General features: G+C 49.8%; 1 protein-coding gene across 1 annotated transcript in view; it reads left to right on the top strand.

Moving 5' to 3' along the window:
* Nucleotides 1-27,325, top strand: part of Syne3 (spectrin repeat containing nuclear envelope family member 3) — an 84,942-nt gene that overhangs the window by 19,812 nt on the left and 37,805 nt on the right. Inside the window, 3 exon segments of the mRNA XM_028859385.2 lie at nt 15,628-15,785; nt 21,674-21,846; nt 23,021-23,330. Coding sequence (XP_028715218.1) covers nt 15,642-15,785; nt 21,674-21,846; nt 23,021-23,330 — 627 coding nt within the window. The 5' untranslated portion in view covers nt 15,628-15,641.

The raw sequence follows: 27,325 nt of genomic DNA, 5'->3' as shown, positions 1-27,325 counted from the left end.
GTCTCTCCATGTAGACCTGGCTGTCCTGGAATTCACTGTGCAGACCAGGCTGCCCTTGAACTCACAGAGATCCGCCTGCTTCTGTCTCCAGAGTGCTGGGATTAAAAGTGTGTGCCACCATGCCCAGCCCTGCTAAGCCATCTTGAGGGCCCACAGTTTTTAATGTTCTTTGAGTTAAAGCCTCGCATAGCCCAGGCTGGCTTACTGCATAGCTCAGGGTGACCGTGAACACCTGGCCCTCCTGCCTCGAAGCGCCATGGCTGTGTTTCCCTCACTACATTTTGTTTCTAGCCCTTACGTTTAAGCCTTTGGTCCCTTTGTGGTAGGCCCTGTGTATGGTGTGAAGGACGGCTCCAGCTTCATACTGTTGTCTGTAATGTCCAGCATGCTTTGTTGAAAACATCCTTTCTTCAGTGCATGCTCTTGGCACCCTTGATGGAAAGTAAGAATCTGTACGAGGACAATTGTTTCTTTATCTGTGAAGAAATAGAACACCAGCCCCGAGAGGCCCAGGTTTCTTTTATGCCAAGATGAATCCTGGCCCTCGCTCTCCCACTGCACTGCTCTGTGGTCCTGGCAAGCTAGAAGTGTGTCACACACCAGTACTCCCAGCACTCTGGGGGATGGAAGCAGGACTATGTCCAGTCTGAAGCTAGCCTTGGCTACATAGATGTCATCTCAAAATAAGATCTCGGTATGACTCTTGGCTAAACTCCAGACTCATTTCTGAAAAACAGCTCAACTAGAGAGGATTTTCCATGTGACATGCAGAGGTTGAGGGGTTTGCCTGGAACCTTCCTCTTCTTGGCTTTTTCGAGGGCTTTATTGTGCCATGAAGACCTACCCTGCAGCCGAGACCTGGAACCACAGTCAGACCTGGGGTGGTTCCAGCCTGGCTGTGTGAGAATGTCAGGGTCCGTGAGTGCTCATTGGGTAAAGAGCAGCATGCCCGCTCCTCTGTGTCCCTGCCTGGGGGCTTTGTGCACTGAGCAGGAGACACGCAAGCTGATTGATGAGCAGTCCAGGGACCAGTAAGGGGGCAGGCCGGCTGGCCCTGTGCACTGAAGGCTGCAGGTTCAGACGGAGGATGGCGACAAGAGCCTCTACCGACAGGGTCACTCAGCAAACCTTGAACCAAAGCTAAAGGGTTAGCAGATGAAACCAAGGGAGCAGGACAGACCACCATGAAGTGGGCTTCTGGGAAACCCTCTCCCACCTGCTTCCCAGAAGCAGCTGTCATTTTACTTGCCCACCAGCTGGTCACCTTGACAACCTACTGACCCACTGGATGCTGAGCAAGTGGCTGTGGGAAGCTTCTAGAGCCCAACCACTCCAGCCTTCACCTGGCTCTTCAGGCTATTTAACGTCTCATTTCCTTATTCAAAACGTAGAACTAATTATAGCATCCTCCTCCTGTGGATTTGCCCCTGGAGCCGTGAAAGTGCTGTAGACAATGGCTGGAGTTGTAGTGTGGAACAATGTAGCATTTAAGGCAGCTTTTTAAGGCCCCTCTGCAGGTGGTTTTCCAGCCCAGGGCTAAGACGCCTTGTAACATGGTAACGTGGCACAATTAGCCTTTAGAAGGTCAGAACAGAAGATGTTAATGATAGTGCTTCATACTTGGGGCTGCAAGCATTTCCGGTATTTCCAGTGAGTCTGTGAGAAATATGTCCTGAGGGAATCCAGGTGCCCCGTCCCCTATCAGCAACCTTCCCACTTCAAGCTCACTCATCTGGAAGGGCCTGGAAGCCAGGTGGCAACTACTGGTCCTGTTTTAGCTGGGAAGAGACTGGGCTTCAGAGTTCATCGGTGGAGGGGCCTGCACTGAGACCTGTGTCCCCCACTTATGGCCTTCAGAAAGCTCTTACTTGGGGACAAACAGAGTCCACTCCTGCCTCTGGTTCTGGCCTTTCTCAGGCTTCCTGAGCCAGTTGAAAGTGGAATGAAATAAACAGAGAGCACATCTTGAAGACCTACTAAGCTCCAACAGGGGGAAGATTCCCATGTACATTGCCAGATTCATCATCTCTCCATACACGCATTCTGTGAGTACTTGCTGTTCCCAGCGTTTGAATCAGAACAGGCCAGGGCAAGACCTTGTGTGTGTTTATATTCTCCACAGGGGCATGGGCACACAAACTCAGAGCTCAGAGGCCTGTGTATAGGTTGCTGATCTTCCGGATTGATGCTGTTTGTGATGGCCTCAAAACTACATGGCAGTCCAGGTCCTCTGGAGAGAGCTCTGGGGGCCTGCAGGAGGGTGGAACAGAGCTTATAGAGGTGCCTTTTGGAGCTCAGATTGCCTGATGCACAATGGGTGAGGTCTGTTTGTTTTTCTGGCTTACACCCTCTAGGCTGTTGATTCAGAGTGCCTGGTTTTGTCCTCTGAGAGCCACTTATTCAAGGAGTTGGCAAGCAGCATCCTAGGACTTGGAGCAGGTTCCTCCTGGCTACCTTCTCCCCATCACTCAGCTCCTCATCCTCATGGCCTTCAGCCAGGGCCTGGTGCGAGCACACTAACGAGTGTGGAGGGTGAGAGGTTTGCGCAGCACATGGTGAAGTCTATGAGCTCAGAAGTCCAGGAAGGGTACACTGGATCACAAGTGTGAAAAAAATTAGTAAGATGAGACTGGCACGGTGACTGTGTCTGTAGTGCCAGATACTCAGGAGGTTGAGCCCTGGACATCATAGCAAACCCGGTCTTGTAAAATAAGGAGGGATGGGGGTGGAGAGAAAGAAGTGAGCTGTCATGTCTGAAGTCTCAAGGGGAAGTGTGCAGTGAGGGATCCATGGTCACTGCGGCACACAGTCCTGTGAGGAGGCACAGGTTTCGTGGGAGGGGCCCAGGAAGTGGCTAGCTGGCCAGGCAGGTCTAGTGGGTTCTGGGACTTCCCCCTTATGTGGGTAAAAATCCTGCCTGAGGAGACAGAGTTACTGGGGATTGGGCAGTGCTAGCTTGGCATGTGCCTCAATTCCCAGGACCAAATAGTACCAGTGAGAAGGGTGAGTGGTGAGCACAGGGATGCTGGGGTGGGACACTTGTGGGCACAGGATGTGACTTCCTGGATGACTCTGCCCTGCTGAATCAGGTCTTCACAGGGAGGGTCCCTATAGTTGTTTTTTTGTTTGTTGTTGTTTTGGTTTTGTTTTGTTTTGCTTTGTTTTTTTGTTTGTTTTTAACTCCTAGGCTCTTTGCTCTTTAAGGACTTGCCATCTAGCTCCTAAATAATCACAGGAACACTTATTCTTAATTATGAATGCCTGCCCTTAGCTTGGCTTGTTTCTAGCCAATTTTTCTTTTTCTTTTTTAAACAGTGGTCTTTTTTTTAACGTTTTTATTTATTTATCATGTACACAGTGTTCTATCTGTACATATTCCTGCAGGCCAGAAGAGGGCACCAGATCTCATTACAGATGGTTGTGAGCCACCATGTGGTTGCTGGGAATTGAACTCAGGACCTTTGGAAGAACAGCCAGTGTTCTTAACCACTGAGCCATCTCTCCAGCCCTAGCCAACTTTTCTTAACTAATTGTCCCATCTACCTTTTGCCTCTGGTCTACCTTTTGCCTCTGGGCTTTTGCCTTTCTCTATTCTATATGCCTTTCTTTCTGTCTTACTCCGTGGCTGTCTGTGTTGCTGGTGTCTGCCCCCTGGTGTCCTCTCTTTTCCTTTCTTGCTCTCCCTTTCATGATCTTCTCCTTTTATTTATTCTCTGCCTGCCAGCCCTGCTTATCCTTTCTCCTGCCTTGCTATTGGATGGTCAGCTCTTTATTAGACCAATCAGGTGTTTTAGACAGGCACAGTCACACAGCTTCACAGAGTTAAACAATTGCAACATAAAAGAATGCGACACATCTTTACATCATTAAGCAAATATTCCACAATATAAACGATTGTAAGACATCTTAAAATAATATTCCACAACAGGTCTCCAGGCCAGGAGCTGGTGAACTGTCCTCCAAGCCCAGGAAGGCTCTTGGATATTTCTTCTGCAAGTACTTAGGCATGTGAGCACTATGTTCCCTGCTGAGGTGTGGGCAAGACAGATCTGCTGTCCCAGAATTTCCTTCTCCCCACATTGTGAGAACAGCTCTGGGTGGTACACCTAAGGGAAGGCTTCTGGCCTTGTCTGCTCCCTGACCACACCTTCCCAAATGGGACTCAGTTGGTGCCTTTTCCTCAGAGTAGGTACTGAGCTCCTTGGAGATGGGAGAGACAACTTGCTGGGTGCAGAGGCATCAAAAGCTAGAGTTTAAGAGTTCTGGGAGACATAGTTGTCACAGGGAGGTGACATCAGGGAACCCTGCCGTCTTTGAGAGCAACCAGCTCCTCAGGTGACCTTCAGTGCTTCTGGGGAGACAGAGAACAGCACTTGGGACTATTAATTGCTCTACAGAATCCTATGGAAATTTCCTGTAGTGACAGCCATTCATTAGAATTTGGAGATGATACTTGGAGCCTGGCTCTGCTCTGGAAGCCTACTCTGTATTCTGGAAAAGAAATGGCTGAGGCAATGTAGGCCAGAGCACAGGGAGCCAAGATGGGCTGTGACTGAGCTCTGTGTCTATTCTTAGCCCATGTTCACTCAAGCCAGGCAAGGTCTGGTAGCCCCTTACCCCATATATATGACCGGAACAGCTGCACACACAGCTGGAATAAACCCTGTCCTCCCGGAGCCCTGGTCATCCAGAAATGCTCATTAGTTGTCAGAAATGCACGTCGAGGGAAGAGGCAGTGGCTCAGGGGAGCCAGGTAAATGCTTGTAATCCCAGTAAGGGGGAGGTGGAGACAGGTGCATACCAGTTCTCACTGGCTAGCCAGTCTGGCCTACTTGGAGAATTCCAGGCCAGTGAGAGACCCTGCCTACAAAAGCAAAGGCAGATGGCTTCAAAGGGACAGTACCAAGGTTTTCTCTGGCCCCCATGCACACCAGCATACACACACTTTCTTTCTTCCTCCACCCCCTCTCCCTCTTCCACACCCCCAACATATACAGAGGGAAAAAACTCAACCATATTCCCAGCCAGTGAAAGACCCTGTTCTCAAAAACTAAAGTGGATAGCTCTTGAAGAAGGGCACGAAGCTTGACCTCTGGTCTCTAATTTATGTGCACACCTGCCCATGGCCTCTCACACTCACACACTGCATGCACCTTCATATTTCTTTTCTCTCCCTCTCTTCTCTCTCTACCCCACTCCTTTTCCTTATGTGTATAGGTATTTTGCCTGCCTGCATACCTGTGAATTCAGTGCCTATAGAGGCCAGAAGAGGGCACCTGATTTCCCTAGACTGAACTTACAGAAGGTTGTAAGCCTCCGTGTGGGTGCTGGGAATCGAACTCAGGATCTCTGGAAGAGCAGCCAGTGCTTTTAACTGCTAAGTCATCTCTTGAGCCCCTGTCCCACTATTTTAGAATCTGATGGATAAATTCTAGCAGTTTGATTTAGCAGGACTTCCAAAGGCTTTTTAAGGAGTTTGAGGATAGGTGCCACTGGTCTTCAGAGAGAGAGAGAGAGAGAGAGAGAGAGAGAGAGAGAGAACACATTACCACCTTCAGTGTAAAATATAGGCATTTAACATGCCCTCCTGTAAAGCCTAGCTGTGTTGATTGGCTGGCATCAGCCTGGGACAGGGCATTCCACATCCCAGCCAGGCCCCAGTGGTCCCAGCGCCCACCTTAGCACGATCTCTTGTACAGCAGATGGCCAGTCCCATGCCTGCTGAGCTCTGCCCATTCTCTATCAACAGCTGACCCTGTTTCAGGAGAACCCCTAAGGACTCCTGTGAACTTTCACATCTTCTGATTGGCTGTCCTCCTGGAGCCTGCACTAATTGAGCCCAAACTCGGGGAGCCATAGTAAAGCCTTTGGAGCCCCAGCCTGCACCAGGGGTGCCCACAGTGGCCTGCTTGCCTCCTTTCCCTTCTCAGCTTCTTTGAGTCACCAATGCCAGAGTTTCCCAGGCGGAATCTTGGCATCCCCCAGCCTATGCCTATTGCTAGAGAGCTTGGGGAAGCTCCTTGAGGATGCTATTTTATAGTCAGTCTACTGGAGAAAGAGATGGCTCCAGCAGCAGCCAGTTTTCACAGCCAAGGACTGTTTATCTGTGATGGAAGTGTCAATCTCAAGCCACTTTCAGAGCCCTTTATGGAAAGCAGTTGCTGGCCTGTGTTCTCAGTGGCTTTAACTGAAGTGAGCCTTATAAGCCCCTCTTTCAGAGTGGGGCTTCTTGTATAACCATTGACAGTCATCTCTCAGTATCCCAGGGGGATGAGTTCTAGGACCCTGCCCCCTCCCTAGTGAATACCAAAATCTATACATGCTCAAGCCCCTTAAATAAAATGGAATAGCATTTCCATAGAGCCTGTGGGTGCATCCTCCTGCATGCACGAACACACGTCAACTAATGCATTCTCGTTAGTTGATACACTGTATTTCTCAGGAAATGACTAGAAAATGCCTGTAATGTCAAAGACATATGCTTTTCGTTGTTTTTGAGACAGGGTCTTGTTATGCAGGTTAGGCTGACCTGAAAGCCACTGCATAGTTAGCCCAGGGTAGCCTCAAACATGAAGCAATCCTCCTGCCTTAGCCGCCTGTGTACTGGGATTGCAGGAGTGTGCTAGCTGGCGAGTGAAAGAGTTTTATTGGTGTTGGTGTTGGTGTTGGTGGGGTCGGGGTGCTGAGACAGGGCCTCATCTAGCCCAGCCTGGCATCAAACTCGGTTTGTTGCTGAGGATGACGTTGAACTCCTGATCCCCGTCTCCACCTCCTGAGCTTTGGGATTGCAGGTATACACTATTGTGCCCAGTTCAAATGCAACGTAAAACATCAACAACAAAACACCTTTAATCCCAGCTCTCAGGAACAGAGGCAGGAGGATCTCTATGAGTTTAAGGCCAACCTAGTCTACATAGTGAGTTCTAAGCCAACCAAGATTACATAGTGAGATCCTGTCTCAAAAAAAAAAAAAAAAAAAAAAAAAAAGATTGACCAATGTGGTTGGCTGCATCAATGGATGTGGAAGCCCTGGACATCGAGAGCTGACTGCCATACCTACTGGACTGAGATGGTCATGGCACCTCACCTCTCCAAAGCTTGTGCACATTTCACTTGGTCCCTCAGCCTGTCTACTCCAAGATGGGATAAGACATTGGGCTATTCCTAAGTCTAGATTCTGCTGCCCTGCAGGGGGTAAGGTGAATGCGGCAGGATTCAGGTTCAATAGCCAGTTCACGCTCTCTGAGAGTCCCCCGGCCCTCCTTCTTACACTCCACTCTTAGAATCACCTTCTGTTAACACTGTGAAAGAGAATCCCAAGGACCGTCTCTCTGGCACTGCGGATGGCGACCTCTCTGCAGCATCCTCCACCATCCCCCTTGAAGCAGAAGAAGGGAGCCTTCCCTCAGCACAGTTGGAGAAGTTTTAGGATTAAAACCAGCTGGAGCTCAGATCGTGAAATTCTATCTTTGTATAAGAGGCCAGAGGGAAGGAGAATGGAAGGGTGGGAACCATATGTGGCGGGGAAGGACTGAGTCACTGCTGAGTCCGGTGAGTCACAGCCCAGGGAGCATGCCCCTCAGGACTCAAGGTCAGTGTGTGGTGGGCCAGCTAGGGTGACCAGGCAGGAGCCCCAGGATGTAACTTCTTGGAAGGACCTTAGCTTTCCTTGGTCATGAGCTCCTCTCCACTGTATCAGGAATCTTAAAAGGTCTTATAAATTAAATCAAACCTGAGGCCAGTTATTGGGGTGAATGCTGGAAGATCAGAGAAGCAGAACAAGCCACAGCTACCTTACCTCGCCAGTTCCTCAGCTGATCCTGTTTTCTCAGACTGGATGACTCTGAGTCCTCATCCAGAATGAATCTCAGCTGAACTGCTGCTCAAAGCCTGAAAGCTTAACCAGCCAAATGCTTCTAGTTTCTGGTCTCCACGCCTTATGTATCTTTCTGTTTTTGCCATCACTCCCTGGGATTAAAGGCTAACTTCTTGGGATTAAAGGCATGTGTCACCATGCCTGGCTGTTTCCAATGTGGCCTTGAACTCACAGAGATCCAGAGGGATTTCTGCCTCTGGAATGCTAGGATTAAGGGCGTGTGCTACCACTGCCTAAACTCTGTTTAATATTGTGGCTGTTCTGTTTTCTGACCCCAGATAAGTTTATTAGGGTACACAATATTTTGGGGAACATAATGTCACCACACTTTACCCCTTCGGGCCCTGAACATAGTGCCGATAGGTCAGGTGGGTGGGCACAGGCAAAAGCAGCCAGTGCAGTAAGTCTGAGGGGGCCTGGCTGTCCCATAGAGCTTGTCCAAAAGTCTAGGTTCTCGATCTGAGACCAGGTCTCTGAAGATGGCCCACAGAGGGCTGGCTGCCCCAGCTCCCCACATCACTTGGCAGCTCTCAATGGAGACCTGGCACATGCAGGGGTAGACAAGCTGGGTAGCACTCAGGGCTAAGAAAAAAGGGCTTAGACTTGAGCTGTCCTGGATTCAAGTCCTGTCTGTGCTGTTCGCAGACTTCTTAGAATCCACAAACGCCAGTTTTCTCATCTCCACAGAAAAGAGAATGGTAAGTGTCTGCGTGGGCCTTTGAAGGGTGAGTAAGTGAATAGGTATAAACTCTCCCAATAGAGCAGGAGTTCTCAACATTCCTGATGCTGAGACCCCTTGATACAGTTCCTTATGTTGTGGTGACCCCCAGCCATAAGATTATTTTCATTGCTACTTCATAATGATAATTTTCCTGCTGTTATGAATCATACTGTATATATCTGTGTTTTCTGATGGTCCCAAAGGGGTCACAACTCACAGATTGAGAACCACTGCCATATCACAGGCACATGAAGGATGCCCTGCATCCCTGGAGGGCAAGCAACATTGCAGGGCATGCAACTAGGGTGGTGTGTGTGTGTGTGTGTGTGTGTGTGTGTGTGTGTGTGTGTCTGTCTGTCTGTCTGTCTGTCTGTCTTAGTTTGCTTTCTATTGCTGTGATAAATACCATGACCAAAAGCAGCCTGGGGAAGAAAAGGTTCATTTGGCTCACAGGTTAAGGCACATCATGAACGAGGGAAGAAATCAGGGCAGGAACTCGAGGCAGGACCTGAAGCAGAGGCCACGGAGGAGTACTTGCTCCTTGTGGCTTGCTCAGCTCACTTTCTTATCCCACCCCAGGACCGCATGCCCACCCGCAGTGGACTGGACCCTCCTACATCAATCATTCATCAAGAAAACGCCCCACAGACTTGCCTACAAATCTGACAAAGCCATTTCCTCAAATGAGGTTTCCTCTTCCTGGATGACCCCCAGTTCACGACAAGTTGACAGAAACACGAACCAGCACGAGAAGACTGAGGCCAGGGGTTCAACCCCTTACCAGTGGTAGTACAGAGCCAAGTACCTGCTGCTTCAGGAAAGGAGAGGGAGGGAGGTCTAACTGACCCTGGCAGACAGGACATGGAGCCCCAGCGGGCAGGAGGTCATATTGGGCAATTTTGTCGAGAACCCTGCCCTTCCTGCAAGACTGGTCCCTTGACACCAAGTTGCAGCTCAGCCATTTGCTCTGGATCAAGGGCCAGAATCAGGATCACGGGAGCCTTTAAATGGACAGTGTGCCTTGCTCTGGCCCAGTCCCCTATTCTCTGCCTCTCCCCATCCCATCTGTGCCTGTAGTCATTGTCTTAGTCACAGTTTCTGTCGCTGCTAGGAAACACCATGACCAAAAGCAAGTTGGGGAAGAAAGGGTTTATTTGGCTTATGGTTCCACATCATAGTCCATCATTGAAGGAAGTCAGGACAGGAACTCAAACAGGGCGGGGTCCTGGAGGCAGGAGGTGATGCAGAGGCCATGGAGGGCTGCTGCTTACTGGCTTGCTCCTCCCTGCCACCTCCAATGCAGGTCTGGTAATGTCACCATCTCCTTTTCTCTGCAGCCTGGTGACTGATCTCTGGGTCCCTTTTGTTCTTTGGCAACTTTTTGGTTCCTCTGATCCACTACATCCATATAGATGTCTTGAAGAAACTCCCAGAAAACTGTTCAAATGACACCCAAATCACAATATGGATAGAAAAGCAGTTGGAAACTAAGAGGAAAAATGTTTATTAATTTTAAAAAATAGACCACATGTAATGGAGTTACTTAAAACATTTGGAATCTACTAGATTCTTCAAAAGCATTTAAGAAAATATTTTTATTATGTGTATAGGTGGGTATGTACATGTGAGTACAGTGTCCACGGAGGCCAGAGGTATAGGATTCCTCTGGGACTGGAATTACAGGTGGTTGTGAGCTGTCCAATGTGGGTGCTGGAATTCAGTTCCTTTGCAAAAGCAGTATATGCTTTTAACCTTCGAGTGATCTCTCCCACCCTGGGAAAGCATTCTTTTAAAGCTTCATTTAATTTTATGTTTTCTTTTGATCAATGCATAAAACTATCTATCTATATTTAGTGTGCTGTGCCCAACGCCCCTCTCCTGTGCCCAGTGTCACTCTCCTGTGCTCAGTGTCCCTCTGTTGTGCCCAGTGTCCCTCTGCTGTGCCCAGTGTCACTCTCCTGTGCCCAGTGTCCCTCTGCTTGCTGTCTTCGTGTTTAGAAACTTTGCTCTCCTTCTAGTTCTTCATAAGTGTGCAACAGGTTATAGTGAGCACAGTTTCTTTTCTTTAAAAAAAAAAAAGATTTATTTATTTATTATGTACACACTGTTCTGTCTGCATGTATGCCTACATGCCAGAAAAGGGCACCAGATCTCATTACAGATGGTTGTGAGCCACCATGTGGTTGCTGGGAATTGAACTCAAGACCTCTGGAAGAACAGTCAGTGCTCTTAACCACTGAGCCACCTCTCCAGCCCTCGAGTACAGTTTTTTTTTTTTTAAATACTATTTCCACTTGTGAGGTCAAGGCATATATATTTATATATTCAATATTCATATAGTCCCATACACATATATATTTATACACACACACACACACACACACACACACACACACACAGGATTTATTAGAATGGCTTATAATCTGTGGTCCAGCTAATCCAACAATGGCTGGCTACCAACAGAAAGTCCAAGAATCCAGTAGTTATTCAGTCCATGAAGCTGGATTCTCTACTGGTCTTTGGTACATGCTGGAATCCCAAAGAGGTAGGCTCTAATGCCAGTGAAGGAATGGACTTACCAGTGAGAGTGAGGAAAGGCAGGCAAAGAGGGAGCTTCCTTCCTCCACGTCCTTTATATAGGCTACAGAAGGTGTGACCCAGATTAAAGGTGGATCTTCCCACCTCAAAAGATCAGGTTTAAAAGTCGGTCTTCCCAAGTTCAAAACACAGGTATGCCCAACCACCTGAGTTTTAGTTAATTCAGATGTAGTCAAGTCGACCACCAAGACAGTGTATAAGTGATTGCCTGCATGTATGTATGTGCGTGTGCGTGTGCGTGCATGTGTGTGCGTGTGTGTGTGCGTGTGTGTGTGTGTGTGTGGTGTGTGTGTGTGTGTGCGCGCTATGGTTGTGCTTGGTGCCCTCAGAGACCAGAAGAAACATTGGATCCCCTGGAACTAGTTACAGATAGCTGTGAACTGCCAAGTTGCTAGCTGCCCCATTGGTGCTGGGAACCGAACCTGGGTCCTTTACAAGGGCAGACCGTGCTCTGAACCCCTCGGTCATCTCTCCAGCCTTTGGTTTTTCTTTGCTTTTTCAGCTGTCAGCTTCTTACACTTGCTTGCAGAGACAGTCTCTCCCCATCGGCTAAATGAAGGCTGTCACATGCAGGTCTTTGCACTGACGGGGCCCTTGGGTAGAACTCGGGGACCCATGAGTTTAGATGGGAAACTGACTCCACCCTTACCTCGACTTAAGCCTGAGCTGATAGTTTTCCTCCATGAACACAGGCAGCATCGAAGCCCCCCCCTCGCCCCCAGCTATTCATGGGGCCTGGCATTCCATCACGTGTATTTTTAGTTAATGGTGCAGCTGCCACACATGTCTCCAAGTGTTGTTTATGTCCAATATTATTTCAGAGTTATGGGAGTTATAGGAGCCATGGTTAGATCGTGTGTTTACTGTGTTAATGTAGTAGTAGTAGTAGTAGTAGTAGTAGTAGTAGTAGTAAAATTTGATTTTCCGTGTTTGGTAACTGGGTCTTATGGCTGGCTTTCTTCAATCTTTGCACTTGAGAAGGCGCTTAGCCGCCTGCAGCCAGCCACACATGCTCTGTGGGCAGCTGTCCATCCTGAACGCTGCCGCCACCACCGCCAGGGCCATGTCTGTTTACTCACTGCTGGGGCTGCAGCCTGAGGTGGGCTGGGCGCTGTGTTAATTAAATCCCTGGGTGTGGCAGCTCTCTCCAAGAGGTTCAGATCCCCTGAACTCTGCCTGCAGCCTCCCCAGCCAATGTGAGTGGCGGCGTCTGAGGCTGGGCTGAGCCCTGGCTGCCGTGAGGTGCGTTACTGGGTCACCAAAGCAGCATGCTTTCCTCGGCAAGCCCTGCTGCCCTTGAAAGGGTTCCGCTAAAGCCACTGCTCTAGTGACCAGGGGGCTCCTGTCCTCTGAGGCTCTGGGGATGATTTTCTGTCCCTACATTCCTGGCTTTGTAAAAAATAAAAGCCGAATTCTCGGAAGCTAGACAAGACCGGCAGCTAGTCGGCAGTTCAGGGTCACAGAGAACCAATGTGGAGGCCAACACACGTGAAGGCGCATTTCAAAAGAAGCACGGAGAGGCTGGGAGTGGCCGCAGGTGTGGATTAAGTTTCTAGAAAAATGTCAAAACAGCTCTAAAAGAAAAACAACGAGTTGGGGGGGGACTGAGCTCTGAATGGGCAGCAGCCACGCCTAGCAGGCCGGCTGCTCTGCACCGCCCACCCATGCCCATGTCCTTTGGCCCAGCACTGCTGGCACGGCCTTTGTCTGTGTCTCTTTGTCTGCCACAAATTCCCCCACCCAGTGCCATGGGGATTGAGGCCAGCCAGATTCCCAGCCAAGGCTTTTTGAGTGAGTTAGTCATGTTCGGAAAAGGTTTTTACTTATTCTTTTTAATTGTAAAAAGATGGTTGCTCTTTCCTGAAAATTTTCACAAAGTTTTGTGAGATTGAAAATCCAAGATGGGCTGGAGAGAGGGCTCAGCGGTTAGGAGCACTGCTCTTCCAGAGTATCTGAGTTCGATTCTCAGCACCCACGTCAGGAGGCTCACAACCACCTGTAACTCCAGCTCCACAGGATCTGACAGGTCTGGCCTCTGCAGGCACCCATGTTCATATATGCACATATACATACATACATACATACATACATACACATACTTAAAAGTAAAATAAATATTTTTAAAAATAAGGGGGCTGAATCCTTCAGTGGTGATCTTGGCAGGGACAATTGCCCTTTGCCAAATAGCTTTTGAGGCCACGGTGGCTCTCCTCATAGGAGGAACCTCAGGTCTTATATATGGGCAACCAGGCTTTTGAGGGTCTGGACCACTTCTACATACCCTCAACTCTTACTTAGTCCCATGAGCCCAGTAATGGGGAGTCCCAACCTTTTTATATGAGTGGAGTTTTTTTTTTCTTTTTAGTGTTGATTTTTTAAAAAGATTTATTTATGTCTGTTTTATGTATGTCTGTGTACCATGTATATGCAGGCAGTGCCTGTGAAGGCCAGAAGAGGGCGTCAGACACCCCTGGAGTAACAGGTGGTTGTGAGCCACCATGTGGGTGCTGGGAAATGAATTCAAGTCCACTTGCAAGAGCAGCTAGTGCTCTTAAGGCTGAGCCATCCCCCCCACCAGCCCCTTGTTGATGGTGTTTCATTTTTGTTAGGGGTTAGGTATATACTAAATGCATAATTCTGCCTCGCTTTGGTGTTGTATCCTCAGTGTTCGCTTCCACAAGTCCCTGCTAAGCTTCATCCTGTGGGCGACTATACAGTCTCAAGTGCAAGTACACCACAGACCATAATACAAACCAAGTCCCTGTGGTTGGGCGTGGAGGTCGCTTCCAGCTTCCTTTCGGTTAGCCACTTTATTTATTATTATTATTATTATTATTATTATTATTATTATTATTATTATTTAGCTAGCATACAGAATAATAGATTTCATGATCTGTGGTACATAGGACTTTTCGTTCACATATCCCATTGCTCTTGGCTCACCTCCCCAACCCCCCTCCCCCCCCCCCAGCCCCATCCTCTTTATCCCCCCCCATTGGTTCCTTTCCTCATTCCAAATAGTCTCCCTCTGCTTCCATTACATGTGTGTATGCACATGTGTGATATAATTAAACACAGCTTTTACATACGAGTGAGCTTATGTGATATTTTAGATATTTTATCTCCTTCTTGCCCATCACCCTCTCTTGTTCCCCTCTCTTTAGACCTCTACTTTCTGCCCTATAGGCACCTTCTACTCTTATGACCTACACATTTTTGTCGTTTTATTTTTATTTTTTTAATGATTTATTTACTTTTATTTCACTTGTCTTCGTGTTTTACCTGCATGTATGTATGGCTGTGTGAAGGTGCCAGATCTTAGAGTTAGAGACAATTGTTAGCTACCATGTAGGTGCTGGGGATTGAACCCCAGTCCTCAGGAAAAGCAGTTGGTGCTCTTAACCGCTGAGCCATCTCTCCAGGCCACATTTCACCATTTTAAATAGTAGCATGGCTGGGTTGCAGCTCCATGGTAGGGTATTTCTTTAGCTGCACGGCCCTGTGTCCCATCCCCAGCATTTGCAATAAAAAATAATGAGAAAATGGTGTGTGGGGAGTTTAGTGTTAGAGTGTATGCCCATTCTGGGCTGCTGCTTCCAGCAACCTTGAACGTTCTGTGCAAGGCATCATGGGAGACTGGCAGATAAGTCAGACCCAATCCCTTTGCACAGAATGTGGATGTAAATAACCTTAATCCAAAGCAGGTTATAGTCTCTGTCAGCTGACACCTAGAATCGGAACGCAAAAGAGTTTTGTCCTGGTTTAATGGGATTTTTAGAGAATGCTGGATGAGAAAATCTGAGACTTTGCACTCACAGTGCAGGATGAAGTTAGGAGCAGCCCAGCCACAGGGATTGGTGTGGGTGCATGGCTTGCCCCAGCTGGCAGGTATCACTAAGGAACGGGTGGGCTTTATCAGATGGACTGGGTCAGCTGGTTGCCTGTGTCTGTGAGAGGCACCTCCTCCCCCACCTCTCCCTGCCACAGGGGACACAAACAAGAACTGCTGGGGACCCAAGCTAGTGTGAAGTGGGAACAATATAACCTCACATGGTCGTCTCCTTGCCACGTTCATTTCAGGAGTGCTCTGGGCTTCTGTGACGCCCGGGGCAGTGTTCTTTCAGTTGAGGGCTTGGATCCATTCAAATCAAGCTCATCTGGGGTCTCTCCTTCTCTGTCTGTGAGTTTTGAGAGCTTTGTGGAGGGCCTGAGAATGTAGATAGGAGGCTATGTGACAGGGGGATGTCTCCACCAGCTAATGCTCACACAGCAGAGGCTGTACCTGCTTTCTCCCTGTCCATTTCCAGCTCTGGGCACCTAGGACTGGCAACTGTGCCAAGTGGGGAGCATCATGGGGGGGGGGCACCGGTATGCTGTGCCTGCTGCTGTCTGGGGTCTCTCCATAGCTCTGACCTCATGTGGTCCTTCTCAGTCTCCACAGGTGCCATGACGCAGCAGCCCCAGGAGGACTTCGACAGAAGTGTGGAGGATGCCCAGGCGTGGATGAAGGTGGTACAGGGGCGGCTTCAGGTCAATGACAACACACAGGGGCCCCGAGCGGCCCTGGAGGCACGGTTGCGCGAGACAGAGGTAGGCAGTGGCCAGGCTTTGCTGGCGCTGTGGCATCGGCCATCTCCCTCCTCCTGTGGCTGAGAGACTAGAGAGTCGTCCACACCCTGACCTGTGTTTAGATGTCCTGGTCATTTTGCTTAAATATACACTCTGATAAGGTGTTTTGGGGCTGAGGCTGAGGTTCTGATCTTCCAGGAAGTTCTACAAGATGACTCGGATGCTCATCCAAATGTCCCTCATCCACGCCTAACTCTAGCTGAAGGGGATCTGTTGTCTTCTGGTCTTTGCGGGCACCTGCACTCACATGCCCATACCCTCACACAAGCACATATACACATAACTAAAAGTAAAATAAATTATTAAAAAGGTGGGAGGGGTCTGGAAAAATGGCTCAGCAGTTACAAGCACTTGCCATTCTTTTAGAAGACCTGAGTTCAGTTCCCAGCACCCATGTTGGCAGCATACAACTGCCTGTTACTCCCGCTCCAGGGGATCAGACACTCTCTCTCAGCCTCTGTGGACATACATGTTGCATACACACAGGCATACACATATGTTGATTTGTTCAGAGCTCGCACAGACACACTGAGAAATGTGCTTTGACAATCTCCCAGGTGGCTCTCAATCCTGTCAAGTTGACAGTTGAGACTAACCATCAAGTCTTCTGTTGTCCTCCTCTGAAGCTCTCCACACCTCTCATTGTCTGCCAAAGGAAAACTAAACTTCACCCGGTGGCATTAGTAATCCTCATGTCTGAGACACCCCACCCCACCCCCACTTTGTTGTTACACCTCCCAAGCCTATGCACTCCTCTCTATTTCCTGTCACTGGGCTTTTGTCCATGAACTGCATCTCCTCAGAATACCCATCAGCTTGGCATGAGTGAGTGTGTGAAATGAAATACTGCCAGGCTTTTCTGCCCCCAGCTGGCTTCCTGGCACCCTCCTGCCGTCGTTGGCCATCAGCACCCCTGTCCTCCAGTGCCCTTCCCCAGCAGCCCGTCACGTGAAACTCTGCACCTACAGGCGGGCTGGCAGGTTGTGAGTGAGGGGCTGAGAGGGACATGGGAGGAGCTGTTGTCTAGGCTGGTGAGTGTGTGTGTGTGTATATGTGTGTGTGTGTGTGTGTGTGTGTGTGTGTGTGTGTGTGTGAGAGAGAGAGAGAGAGAGAGAGAGAGAGAGAGAGAGAGAGAGAGAGAGAGAATGTGTATGTGTATGTGTGCTTGTATGTGTATGTATGTGTGAATGGGCTCAGCCCTGGAACGGGGAGGACCACCTGATTCCTGTGGGCTAGGACACTGGGACACTGGCCATACTTGTGGTCACAGAGCTCCCAGATCCTCTCCCAAGTCCCCATGTCTCATTCTCTTCACTCTCTGGTTCCCAGCCTTCTGGGCCCTGCACTTGAACCCCAGCTTCAAGGCCTCGTCCTGATCAGGGACACCTTAGCATTTGCTGGGGTCTGGCTCCAGAAGCCAGGTGTGTGCATCCTCAGCTATGTCTTGCTTCTCCACTTTCTGCTCCTCCGCCTTTCCAGTTGTGGGCACCATTTCCATCCTTGACATCAATGCTGCCTCCTCCAAGAAGCCCTTTTGGATTTTTCCCAGTTCTAGTTCCTTTTACATCATGGTCTGTGATTCTCTTGTCTGCAGCCCTCCCTCTGTCCTGCTGGAAAATCCCAGAATGGGCCGCACTGTGCAGTACCGTGCCCAGCCTGTGGTCAACTAGTGTTGGCCGGGTTGAGGGGAAGCCCTTCAGAAAGTCTGCTCTAGCTTTTACTGCCTCCTTCTCTCTATCTAATCTGCATGCCATCTTTGCCACCAGCTGCTCCTGTCTTGCCAGACTTCCCTGGGATCCCTGCTTGCCCTTATGCCAAGCAAAAGCTACAGAAGGGAGCCCCCATGCCATGGCAGGGTGGGTGTGGCAGAAGAAGGGACCAATTCTTCCTCTCTGTCCCCCCATCTCTCCCTTCTTGACTGTGGCCTCAGCCTCTCCTGACCTCGGGGCACAGCAAATGTCCCTTCTTGCTAGGTGACAGGTAGGAGGCAAGCCTCTAGGTCTGGGGAAGGGAGGCTTTTTTAGTGTTCTGTCTCCTCTGGGACCTTTCAGCTCCTTTCAAGAAAGCATCCTGATTACTATCGTGAAAAGAGCAGAGGGTCTTGGGCACTTTCTTGTCTCTCTAAGACACTGAGGAAGACAGCAATATCTCCATGGCCAGGGCAGATTGAAGAAGCAAGAGCCACTTAGACTGAGCATCCAGTGCACAGGATGCCACCCACCACCAGGAACAGGGTCCTGCAGTATGACTGGGAATGAATCCTTTGCTGGCCCAAAAACTGATTGTCCCTCCCATGGGAGATCAGGTGGGCAAAGGCAAGATCACCCAGTAGGGCGCTTAGCTTTGAGAAGGAGAACTTTGTCCTTGTCACCTCACAGGCAGGGCAGGTTCCTTTGGGGTGTGGCCTGGGACGCTGAATTTCACTTCTTCCCCCAAGTTAAAGGATCTCTTGGTTGGCAGAGGCTAACAGATCCCTGTGAGACTCAGGGACCTAGGCGCCTCCCAGACGGCTTTAGTCTCAACCCAAAGCCCCTGGCTTCTGAGGGTCCCCAACATTCTTAGCTATAAAACTGGAGTGAGCAACATAACAGGTGTGAGGAGTGTGACAGCTTCTGCATCCATCTGGGCCTGAGAGATACCATCTCCTAATCATTATTATTAGTCAGATCAAATCTCTGGCAGGCAAAAGATTCATCCCCAGCCATACTGCAGGCCCCTGTTCCTGGTGGTGGGAGGAACAGTGGAAGCTCAGTCTAGAGCATTCCGCAAGTGGCTCTTGCTTCTTCAGTCTACCCTGGCCATGGAGGTATTGCTGTCTTTCTCATGACTGATTATTACTGAGTGGGACACAGGTTCTTGTAGCTAAAGTTTTCCTGTGTCCACCCAGCTCCTGCAGCCGCTCAGACCCAAGTAAACACACAGAGACTTGTATTACTTATAAACTGTATGGTCATGGCAAGCTTCTTGCTATCTAGTTCTTATATCTTTTTTTTTTTTTTTTTTTTTTTTTTTTTTTTTGGACATTTTCTGTGTAGCTTTGCCTTTCTAACTCTTGTAGCCAGGCTGCCTCGAACTCACAGAGATCTGCTGCTCTGCTCCGAGTGCTGGATTAAAGGCGTGCGCACAGCCGGCCTAGTTCTTATATCTTAAATTAACCCATTTCTGTTAATCTAGAAGTTGCCACATGGCTTGTGGCTTACCGGTACTTTTACATCTTGCTTCCTCTGTGTCTGGCTGGCGACTCCTGACTCAGCCTTCCTGTTCCCAGAATTCTCCTCTCTCTTTGTCCCGCCTATACTTCCTGCCTGGCTACTGGCCAATCAGCACTTTATTTATTAACCAATCACAGCAACACATTCACAGCACACAGAGTGATATCCACAGCAGGTTCTTGTCTGGGGGCCTGACACAGCCACTGCCCATAGAGGGTGACTTTTCACATCCTGCCACCCCACAGAACAAACAAAACCTCTTCTCTCTTGTAAGGATGCTCCTCATTCTCCACTTGAGCTGGTCCCACACAGAGATGGGAAAGGGAGGGGACTCTTAAGTTTCACTCTTCGATAGCATGTGTGAGTAGGATGTCTCTGTGTTATCATACACTGTTGTCGTCCTGGCTAACTTTGATCCTAGGAAGCAAAAAAGAGGGCTGGGACTATTTACATGTGTTGGAGGAGGGTCTGTCTAATTATGCTACAGTTGACAAAAATGCTTACTTGCATGTTCTGTCAATATGCTTAAAACAGTATGTAAGCTGGACATAGCAGGGATTTCTATAGTGTCACTGGAGTGAAAGGGATGCATAGAGCAGTCATGGGACCTGCCTGAGGTCACACACTGTCAGAGAAGGCCACACCTGAATGTCAGGATCCCTTCCTTCTCCATCCACCTAGAAGGCTGCTCAGGACATGAATTTGAGAAAGCTGACAACTAAGTTTGAGGTTAGGCCAAGGGGAGCTGCCAATAAGTCAAGCAAGTAGGTGGTAATAAAGGAGAAACAAAATAGATTCTGTTGTCTGCAAAAAAAATACAATAATATTGGATAGTTACTGGTGCCTAGTGCAGTGAAGCATGCTAACGTGATTACTGCAGCCCTGGTGTTGTAACCATTCCTGCCTGCCTGTCATAGGCCTGAAGTACAGAAGTCACATGGCAAAGGTCATCCTAGAGGGACCCTTTAGTCCATACATGGCCCTAGAATTGGTCCCGTCACCTGATTGGGAGACCAAGCTTATGTCTGTGAGGTGGAATAATAACGCTAGTGATGGTAGCTGTGGTTAACTGCCTGCTGTGGCTCATGCCCACCCTCAGACAGCTGAAGGCAGGATGAGGTTAAAGATGTAGGATGTTGAGCTAGGGGTGGTGTCACATGCCTTTAATCCCAGCACTCAGAAGGCAGAGGCAGGCGGATCTCTGTGAGTTTGAGGCCAGCCTGGTCTACAGAGCAAGATCCAGGACAGCCAGGGCTACACAGAGAAATCCTGTCTCAGAAAAAAAAAGATGCAGGACTAGAGGGGATGTAGCCCTGAATGATACTGGGGTACAGGGCTAGAGGCATATCAGATGGGTAAAGGGGCGTACTATGTGTTCCAGTTTCATCCTGCAGCTGTGATAAACACAGTAACCAAAAGTGGACTGTAGAGGGATTATTCAGCTTACACTTCCAGGTCACAATCCGTCAGTGAAGGATGTTGAGGCTGGACCTCAAGGCAAGAGCTTGAAGGAAAAGCCATGGAGGAACATTCTGCTCTGTCTTTGTCTGTCTTCTCTCTCTCTCTCTCTCTGTCTCTCTCTCTCTCTCTCTCTCTCTCTCTCTCTCTCTCTCTTCTCTCTCTCTCTCACACACACACACACACACACACAGCCCAGGCCCACCTGCTTAGGGATGGTGCCACCCACAATGGGCAACAAACAATCAGGACAATTCCTTCACAGACCTGGCCACAGGCCAATCTGATCAGGAAGATCCTTTACTTGAGACTCTCCTCAGATAAGTCTAGGCTTTGCCAAGTTGACTAGGATACCTCATAAACTTGACTACATGAATTTGATTTCCAGGGCCCACAGTAGGAGAGAATAGATGCCCCCAAATTGTCCTCTGACCTTTCCATATTACTGTGGCACACATATACCCACACTCACCCATATACATCTCTCTCTCTCTCTCTCTCTCTCTCTCTCTCTCTTTCTCACACACACACACACACACACACACACACACACACACACACACAATCATTATTTATAAATTGAAAGAGAGAGAGAGATGAGGGCAGGAGAGACAGGCCGGAGACAGACTGGATGGACGTAGGCAAAGCTCCGGGGTGTCCTTGAGTGACTCACCCATCAGGAATGGACTGCAGAATTCCCGTCACCCATGGGAGCAGGGCCTTGGAGCAAAGGGCAAAGCAGTGTGACTGACTCCTTTAGAGCCTTTGCAGGGTGGGGACCACAATAGCATCTCACAGCAGACTTGAGGGTGTCACCTCAAGGCCACACTCGTGGTGATGCAAGCTGCCCACGCTTGTTTTCTTCTGAGTTAAAGTCTGAGAGGTTGATCTGCTCATACCATGGTACAGAATGTGGAAGGCACATCCCAAGACAGAGTAAACTCTGAGTTGGAAGCTGGATGTGGCCCAGTGGTCAAGGACAGGGATAACCTCCTGGGCTCCCTCTCCCTTCCCAAAGGCCCGCTAGCAGTTTGCTCAGGGGGCACATCAGAAGAGTGTAGAGCCTTAAGCTGGGTTGCAGCAACTTTAACCATGACATCCCAGCTCTTGGCGCTGGAACAATGTCTGTGCCTGGTGCTGGTGTGTCTAACCCTGGGAAAATGGCTGTTGTATCCACAGAAAATCTGCCAGCTAGAGCCTGAGGGATGCATGAAGGTGGAACTGGTCCTGCGGGCAGCTGAGGCCCTTCTGGCAACCTGCCAGGAGGGCCAGAAGCCTGAGATCCTGGCCCAGCTGAAGGATATCAAGTCCCAATGGGAGGAGACAGTCACCTACATGACTCACTGCCACAGGTGAGGATGGGCAGGGGACCTCACTGCTACATGCTCAGATGCTGGTGACCCTTCTTACCCATCACCATACCATCTTGGGACCTCTGTCTGAGTGGCACTTCTTCGGACTTAGGGGTCCTGGGAACAGCATATCCTCTTTGGATCCAGGCCAGTGTCTCTTTCTAATAACACACAGGCGTAATGGTGATGCTGGGTGGACCCTGGACACTTGAATTGTTGCATCAGCAGTCCTGATGGGTTTGTGTATGTGTCCTCTGCAGAAAGGCAGACAAATGAGAAGGCCTGGCCTTGACCAGGGAGATGGCTCAGTGGGTAAAGGCTTGCTATGCAAGTCTGAGGACCTGAGTTCAGATCCCCAGAGTGCATGTACATCTGAACATGGTAGCGCATGACCGAACAGAGCTCTCTGCCTTCCAAATCCTTCTCTCTGACATTACAAACAAATGTCTCCATGTTGACTGCAGAGATAGGGTCCTCTAGAGAGGCGGACACTGAGGCAGCTGAACAGGCGGAGCCACCCTGAGAATTCACACAGGCCCTCAGTCCTCTATCACTACCTGTCAGCCACTAACTGGCCCGTGGATAGTTGTACTCTGCCTACTATCAGGCACAGTCCTGGAGCAATCTTCTAGTTGCTTTCAGGCAGTATATGCTAAGGGCCTGGGGCCACTATGGGCAGAGTGAAGGATTTCTGTACTGGCAGTGGAAGTTCAGAGCCAGAATCTGGGGTGCTGGTGGCTCAGAGCCCCCTGAACTTCATCTCCCCAGTGGGTGGCTGAGGGTATGTATAGAGTCCAGGCTTGGCCTCATCTGGGAGATTACTTACAAGACGCCAGGTCTCATAGGAAAGGAGAGTCTAGAATCTGGATTGTGACTCAGCATAGAGACGTCACCTTCATGTCCCTATAACACAGCCCCTACTATCTGGGAGGGGGCAACGACAGGGTTTCTTTTTTGTGGGGAGGGCAGGTTTCAAGACGGGGTTTCTCTGTGTAGCTTTGCATCTTTCCTGGAACTCTGTAGCCCAGGCTGGCCTCGAACTCACAAAGATCCACCTGCCTCTGCCTCCCAAGTGCTGGGATTTAAGGCATGCGCCACCACCGCCCAGCAGCTACAGGGTTTCTATACCCAGGAGCTGGGGGCAGGCCTCTCAGCCCCTCCATCTCTCCCACAGCCGCATCGAGTGGGTGTGGCTGCATTGGAGCGAGTATCTGCTGGCCCGGGATGAGTTTTACCGCTGGTTCCAGAAGATGGTGGTCGCTCTGGAGCCCCCTGTGGAGCTTCAGCTGGGCCTGAAGGAGAAGCAGTGGCAGCTGAGCCACGCCCAAGTGTTGCTGCATAATGTGGACAATCAGGCTGTGCTCCTGGATAGGCTGCTGGAGGAGGCAGGCTCCCTGTTCAACAGGATCGGGGACCCCAGTGTGGATGAAGATGCCCAGAAGAAGATGAAGGCTGAGTACGATGCTGTGAAGGCCAGAGCCCAGGTAAGCTGTGGATGGCTCCATCCCCCATCCATCCCTCTTCTGCTCACTCATAGTCAGTCCCTCGCCCCATTCTTTCGTTAGCTACCTCCCATCAGTCTATCTACCCACCCACTTCCCGCTCAGCTTCCTGGCCTGTCTGCTCCCTTCCCCAGTATATTAGCAAGCCTCCCTTTCACTCTCTACCACTCACTCCATCCATCCGTCTACACTCTCCTATCTCTCCTGTCCATCTGATCACTCACTCATCAGTCTACTGCTCCCTAACTAACTAGTCTATTTGTCTCTCCAACCACTTAGCCACCCACCCCACCCATCTACCCACCCATCGAGCCAGCCTCTCATGTAGTAATCGTATCCATCTCTTTCTTTGCCCGCCCCCTACTCATTGTCTGCTGTCCATCTTCACCCACTTGCTCATCCATCCGGCACCTGGTTACCCATCCACCCATCTTGCAGCCACCCATCCACCTATCCTTCCACCCATTGTCCATACGCCCAGAGTTGCTCAGGGCTTCGTCCACATGTGGATGCTTCGTAAACATGCACAAAGTAATGGATTGTACAGTTCATGTCCCCCAGTGGCTTCCCTTCATCCTCCATCCTTTCTCTCCTCCCTCCTCCCTCCCACCTCCCTTCATTTCTTCCCTTTTAGTGCCCCCCTTCATCCCTGAAGCCCATCTACTCCTGCTCTTGCCCTCACCCCAATCCCTCTGCCCCGTCCTCCCACCTCATCCTGGCCACATTTTGGCAACAGTTCACCGAATTATTATGTTAAATGATTAGTTTTTAGAAATTCTGTTTTTCTTCATTGGTCTTTACCTGCCCACCTGTCCCTTTATAAAAATGTCCCTTGCCTGCCAGCAGGGTTATGTTCTTACTGTTATTAATCATCCATGTCTAACAGTGGGAGCTGCAGGGGTAGACACTCGGTGTCACTGTGTCTTCTGCAGGGTGGATGGGCTTCCCCGTGGCTCTGTGATTTCCAGCTGAGCTCATTCCATCAGGGCGTGGTGCACATCCATCCCCATGGCTGAACCTGCCCTTAGCACAACTCTGTGTTTGCTCCAGCCAGGCACCCTGGGAATCAACCTTCATGGTGCCTGTTTCTCTGTCTCTGTGCTTGCTTGGTGGTTCCTGGTGTGAGTGTGCTTATTTGTTTGTTTTGGAGACAGGGTCTCCCTGTGTAGCTCTGGCTGTTCTGGAACTTACTCTGTAGATCAGGCTGGCCTCTAACTCACAGAGATCCACCTGCCTCTGCCTCCTGAGTGCTGGGATTAAAGGTGGGCACCATCATGCCCAGGTTCGAGTGTGTTTTTTAAAACTGATCGCTGAGCCAAATTGATGCCATAGGCTCTTGGTTCCATGTTCTGCAAGATGGCTGTCCTTGTTTGTTGCCGATTTATTTATTTATTTTAGGTAACTGCTTCCTTCTCATACCGCATTTGTAGAAGTGTGTGCGTGGTCCCACAGTGGTGGAGAGTGAGGGCAGCTCTCTAGGGCTCTGTCTCTCTGCAGGGTCTCTGCTCCTCCTGGGCTTGAAGGCCATTATTCCTCTTACAATCTGAGGGAACAGTCCCAGACCCAGCAACCAAGACCCAGGTGCACTATGTGCTTCAGGCTGGTGGTCACAGGTCCTACTTCTGCAGCAAAGTGTCCGTTTCTGTGGTGTGCTGTGGTCTGCCATCCCAAAGGATGAGTCTCTCTTTCCTGTATTCCTGCTGGTGTTGTGGGAGGACACTTACTTACTGTCCTCAGTGCTCAGGTCTCTTGGGGTCCTCAAGCCCACAAAATTTATGGGAAAGAATTTCTATAATAAGCCAGTGTGCTGGTTTCCATGCCTGAGAGAAAATACCAGAAGAAAACAACTTAAAGGAAGAGAGGTTTTTAATTTGGCTCACAGTGTTAGCCAGCTCAGTCTGACTCCTGCTCTGAGCCTGAGGTGGTGTAGAGCATCATGGCGGACGGAGGCTGTGGTGGGGCAAGCTGCTCACCGCTTCAGCCAGGAAGCAGAGAGGAGTCGGTAGCCTCGACTTTCCAACAGCCCATTCACGGCTCAAGCCCATCAGTGGATTGACCCATTGATGAAGTTAGTGCCCGCGGGATCCAATCACCTCTCAACAGATGGAGACCAAGCCTTCTACACATGAGCTGTGAGGGGACATTGACATCCAAAACATAATAGCAGAGAATGGAAATTCATTAGAGACACTGAGCGCTTGAGAAGGGACTGGGTTCCAGGCCAGGCCTTGATGCTTCCCATTGGTATAGGGGTTGCTCACTTAACCATCACTAGGTTTTTACCTCTTGGAGAACTGGCAAACCAGTGTTTGCCTGCCATAAAGGATGTCCCTTATTCTCAGTGTATGAAGGACAGACAGAAGCAGCATCCTTGTTTGGCACACTGAACTGTTTATGAGAATCACACATACACACACACACACACACACACACACACACACACACACACACATGCTCCTGGGGACACGTGGCTCCCCAGGCTGCTGGCCTGGGTCAGGATGGATGGACAAAGTAGTATCAGGTTAACTTGGCTCTTGTAGCTGGTTACCCTTTCCAGACTCTACAAGTACCAAGAGGGAGGCACAAGAGGAATTCTCTCTCCAGGTCTGCTCCTCCAGGCCTGGCTAGGAAAGGTGCCTGGCTGTTTGTTCCCTGCGACTTACAGAAACAGGTGAGGACAGGGAACAGAGAAGAGGAAGCGTGAGATTTGTGTGTTTATATGTGTGCATGTGTGAGAAGAAGATAGGTACCAGGGGAAGTTGCATGAGTACCACTCCCACCCCAATTCAGAAGACATCATGGCCCATCGCCTCTGGGAGTCTCACTGTCTGCCTCATATGACCCAAAGTCCCCCAGAAATCATAGCTCTCAGGAGCAAGCACTGTCTTTCCTAAGACTCTTCGTGTCTCTACCGCTTCAGTCCTCCGGCCGTCTTACAGTGTAGACAGGGCTTCTTATAGTGTAGACAGATGGGAGAGATGTCAGCAGGTGCATTTATAAAGGCTAAAGACAAAAACAACAACAACAACAATAATAATCCGAAGGCCAGGCACCACTGACCCAACAGAAAGGTCCAGAAGTTCTTGATTCCCAAGGTAGACTTGGCTCCTGGGAGTGTCTGCCCCACACCTGAGTCCATCGGTAGGTCCAAGGGGGTAGGTTGGGTGTGGTTGCTTCTGAGCATTAGTGCAAAGAGAGGATTTGGGACTCCAAGAGTAACTGGGTGTAGGGCCACGAGGCCTCCATGATGGGACCAGCAAGGTTGGCAAGGAGGTGACCTTTCTAGTACAGCTGTTGCCTCAACCCCAACATGGAAATGAGGTATTGGGGATGGAGGGAATTGGATTCTGCAGAAGTGAATTGTTTCACCTTTCAGCTGCTGGCTGAAGCCTGTGGACCCTTGATTCTTCTCTTCTGGAACCCCAGAGGAGTTAGAGGGACTATCTAAGTGGCCAGCTGGCTTGGGAAAACCCAGAGGTGGCTTGGCCCATGTGACATTACACTCAAATTGTGTGTGTGTGTGTGTGTGTGTGTGTGTGTGTGTGTGTGTGTGTTCTTGTAAGCCGAAAGAGGGTGTTGGATCTCATGAAGCTGAAATTACAGGCACTTGTGAGCTGCCTAACACGGGTGATGGGAACCGAACTTGGATCCTGTGTAAGAGCAGCAAGCTCTCTGAACTACTGAGCTGCCTCTCCAGCCTTCTCCCTGTCTGCCCTGTGCATCCCGGTTGTCAGGTTTGGCAGCAAGGGGTCAGTTACCTGCTGAGCCACCTCCACACCCCCCTACTGTTTTTATGGCTGTCCACCCTGTGAGTCGGTGAGCCTCTATGTGGGTTGGGATAGGGCCACCCCCTTTGGCTTTGGGGACTACCCCTAAGAAGCTTCTAGGCCCAGTGTAGAGGCGAGCAACAGTTTCAAAAGGAAAGTGCAGGCAGGCCAGCTGGTGCCAGGAGTGTCTTCCTTGTTTGATTTGAAACC

The sequence above is a fragment of the Peromyscus leucopus genome, chromosome 14 (assembly GCF_004664715.2).
Source record: "Peromyscus leucopus breed LL Stock chromosome 14, UCI_PerLeu_2.1, whole genome shotgun sequence".
NCBI classification, from domain to species: Eukaryota; Metazoa; Chordata; class Mammalia; order Rodentia; family Cricetidae; genus Peromyscus; species Peromyscus leucopus.
The sequence above is the reverse complement of the archived record's forward strand: the minus strand, read 5'-3'. Positions and strand labels throughout refer to the sequence as shown.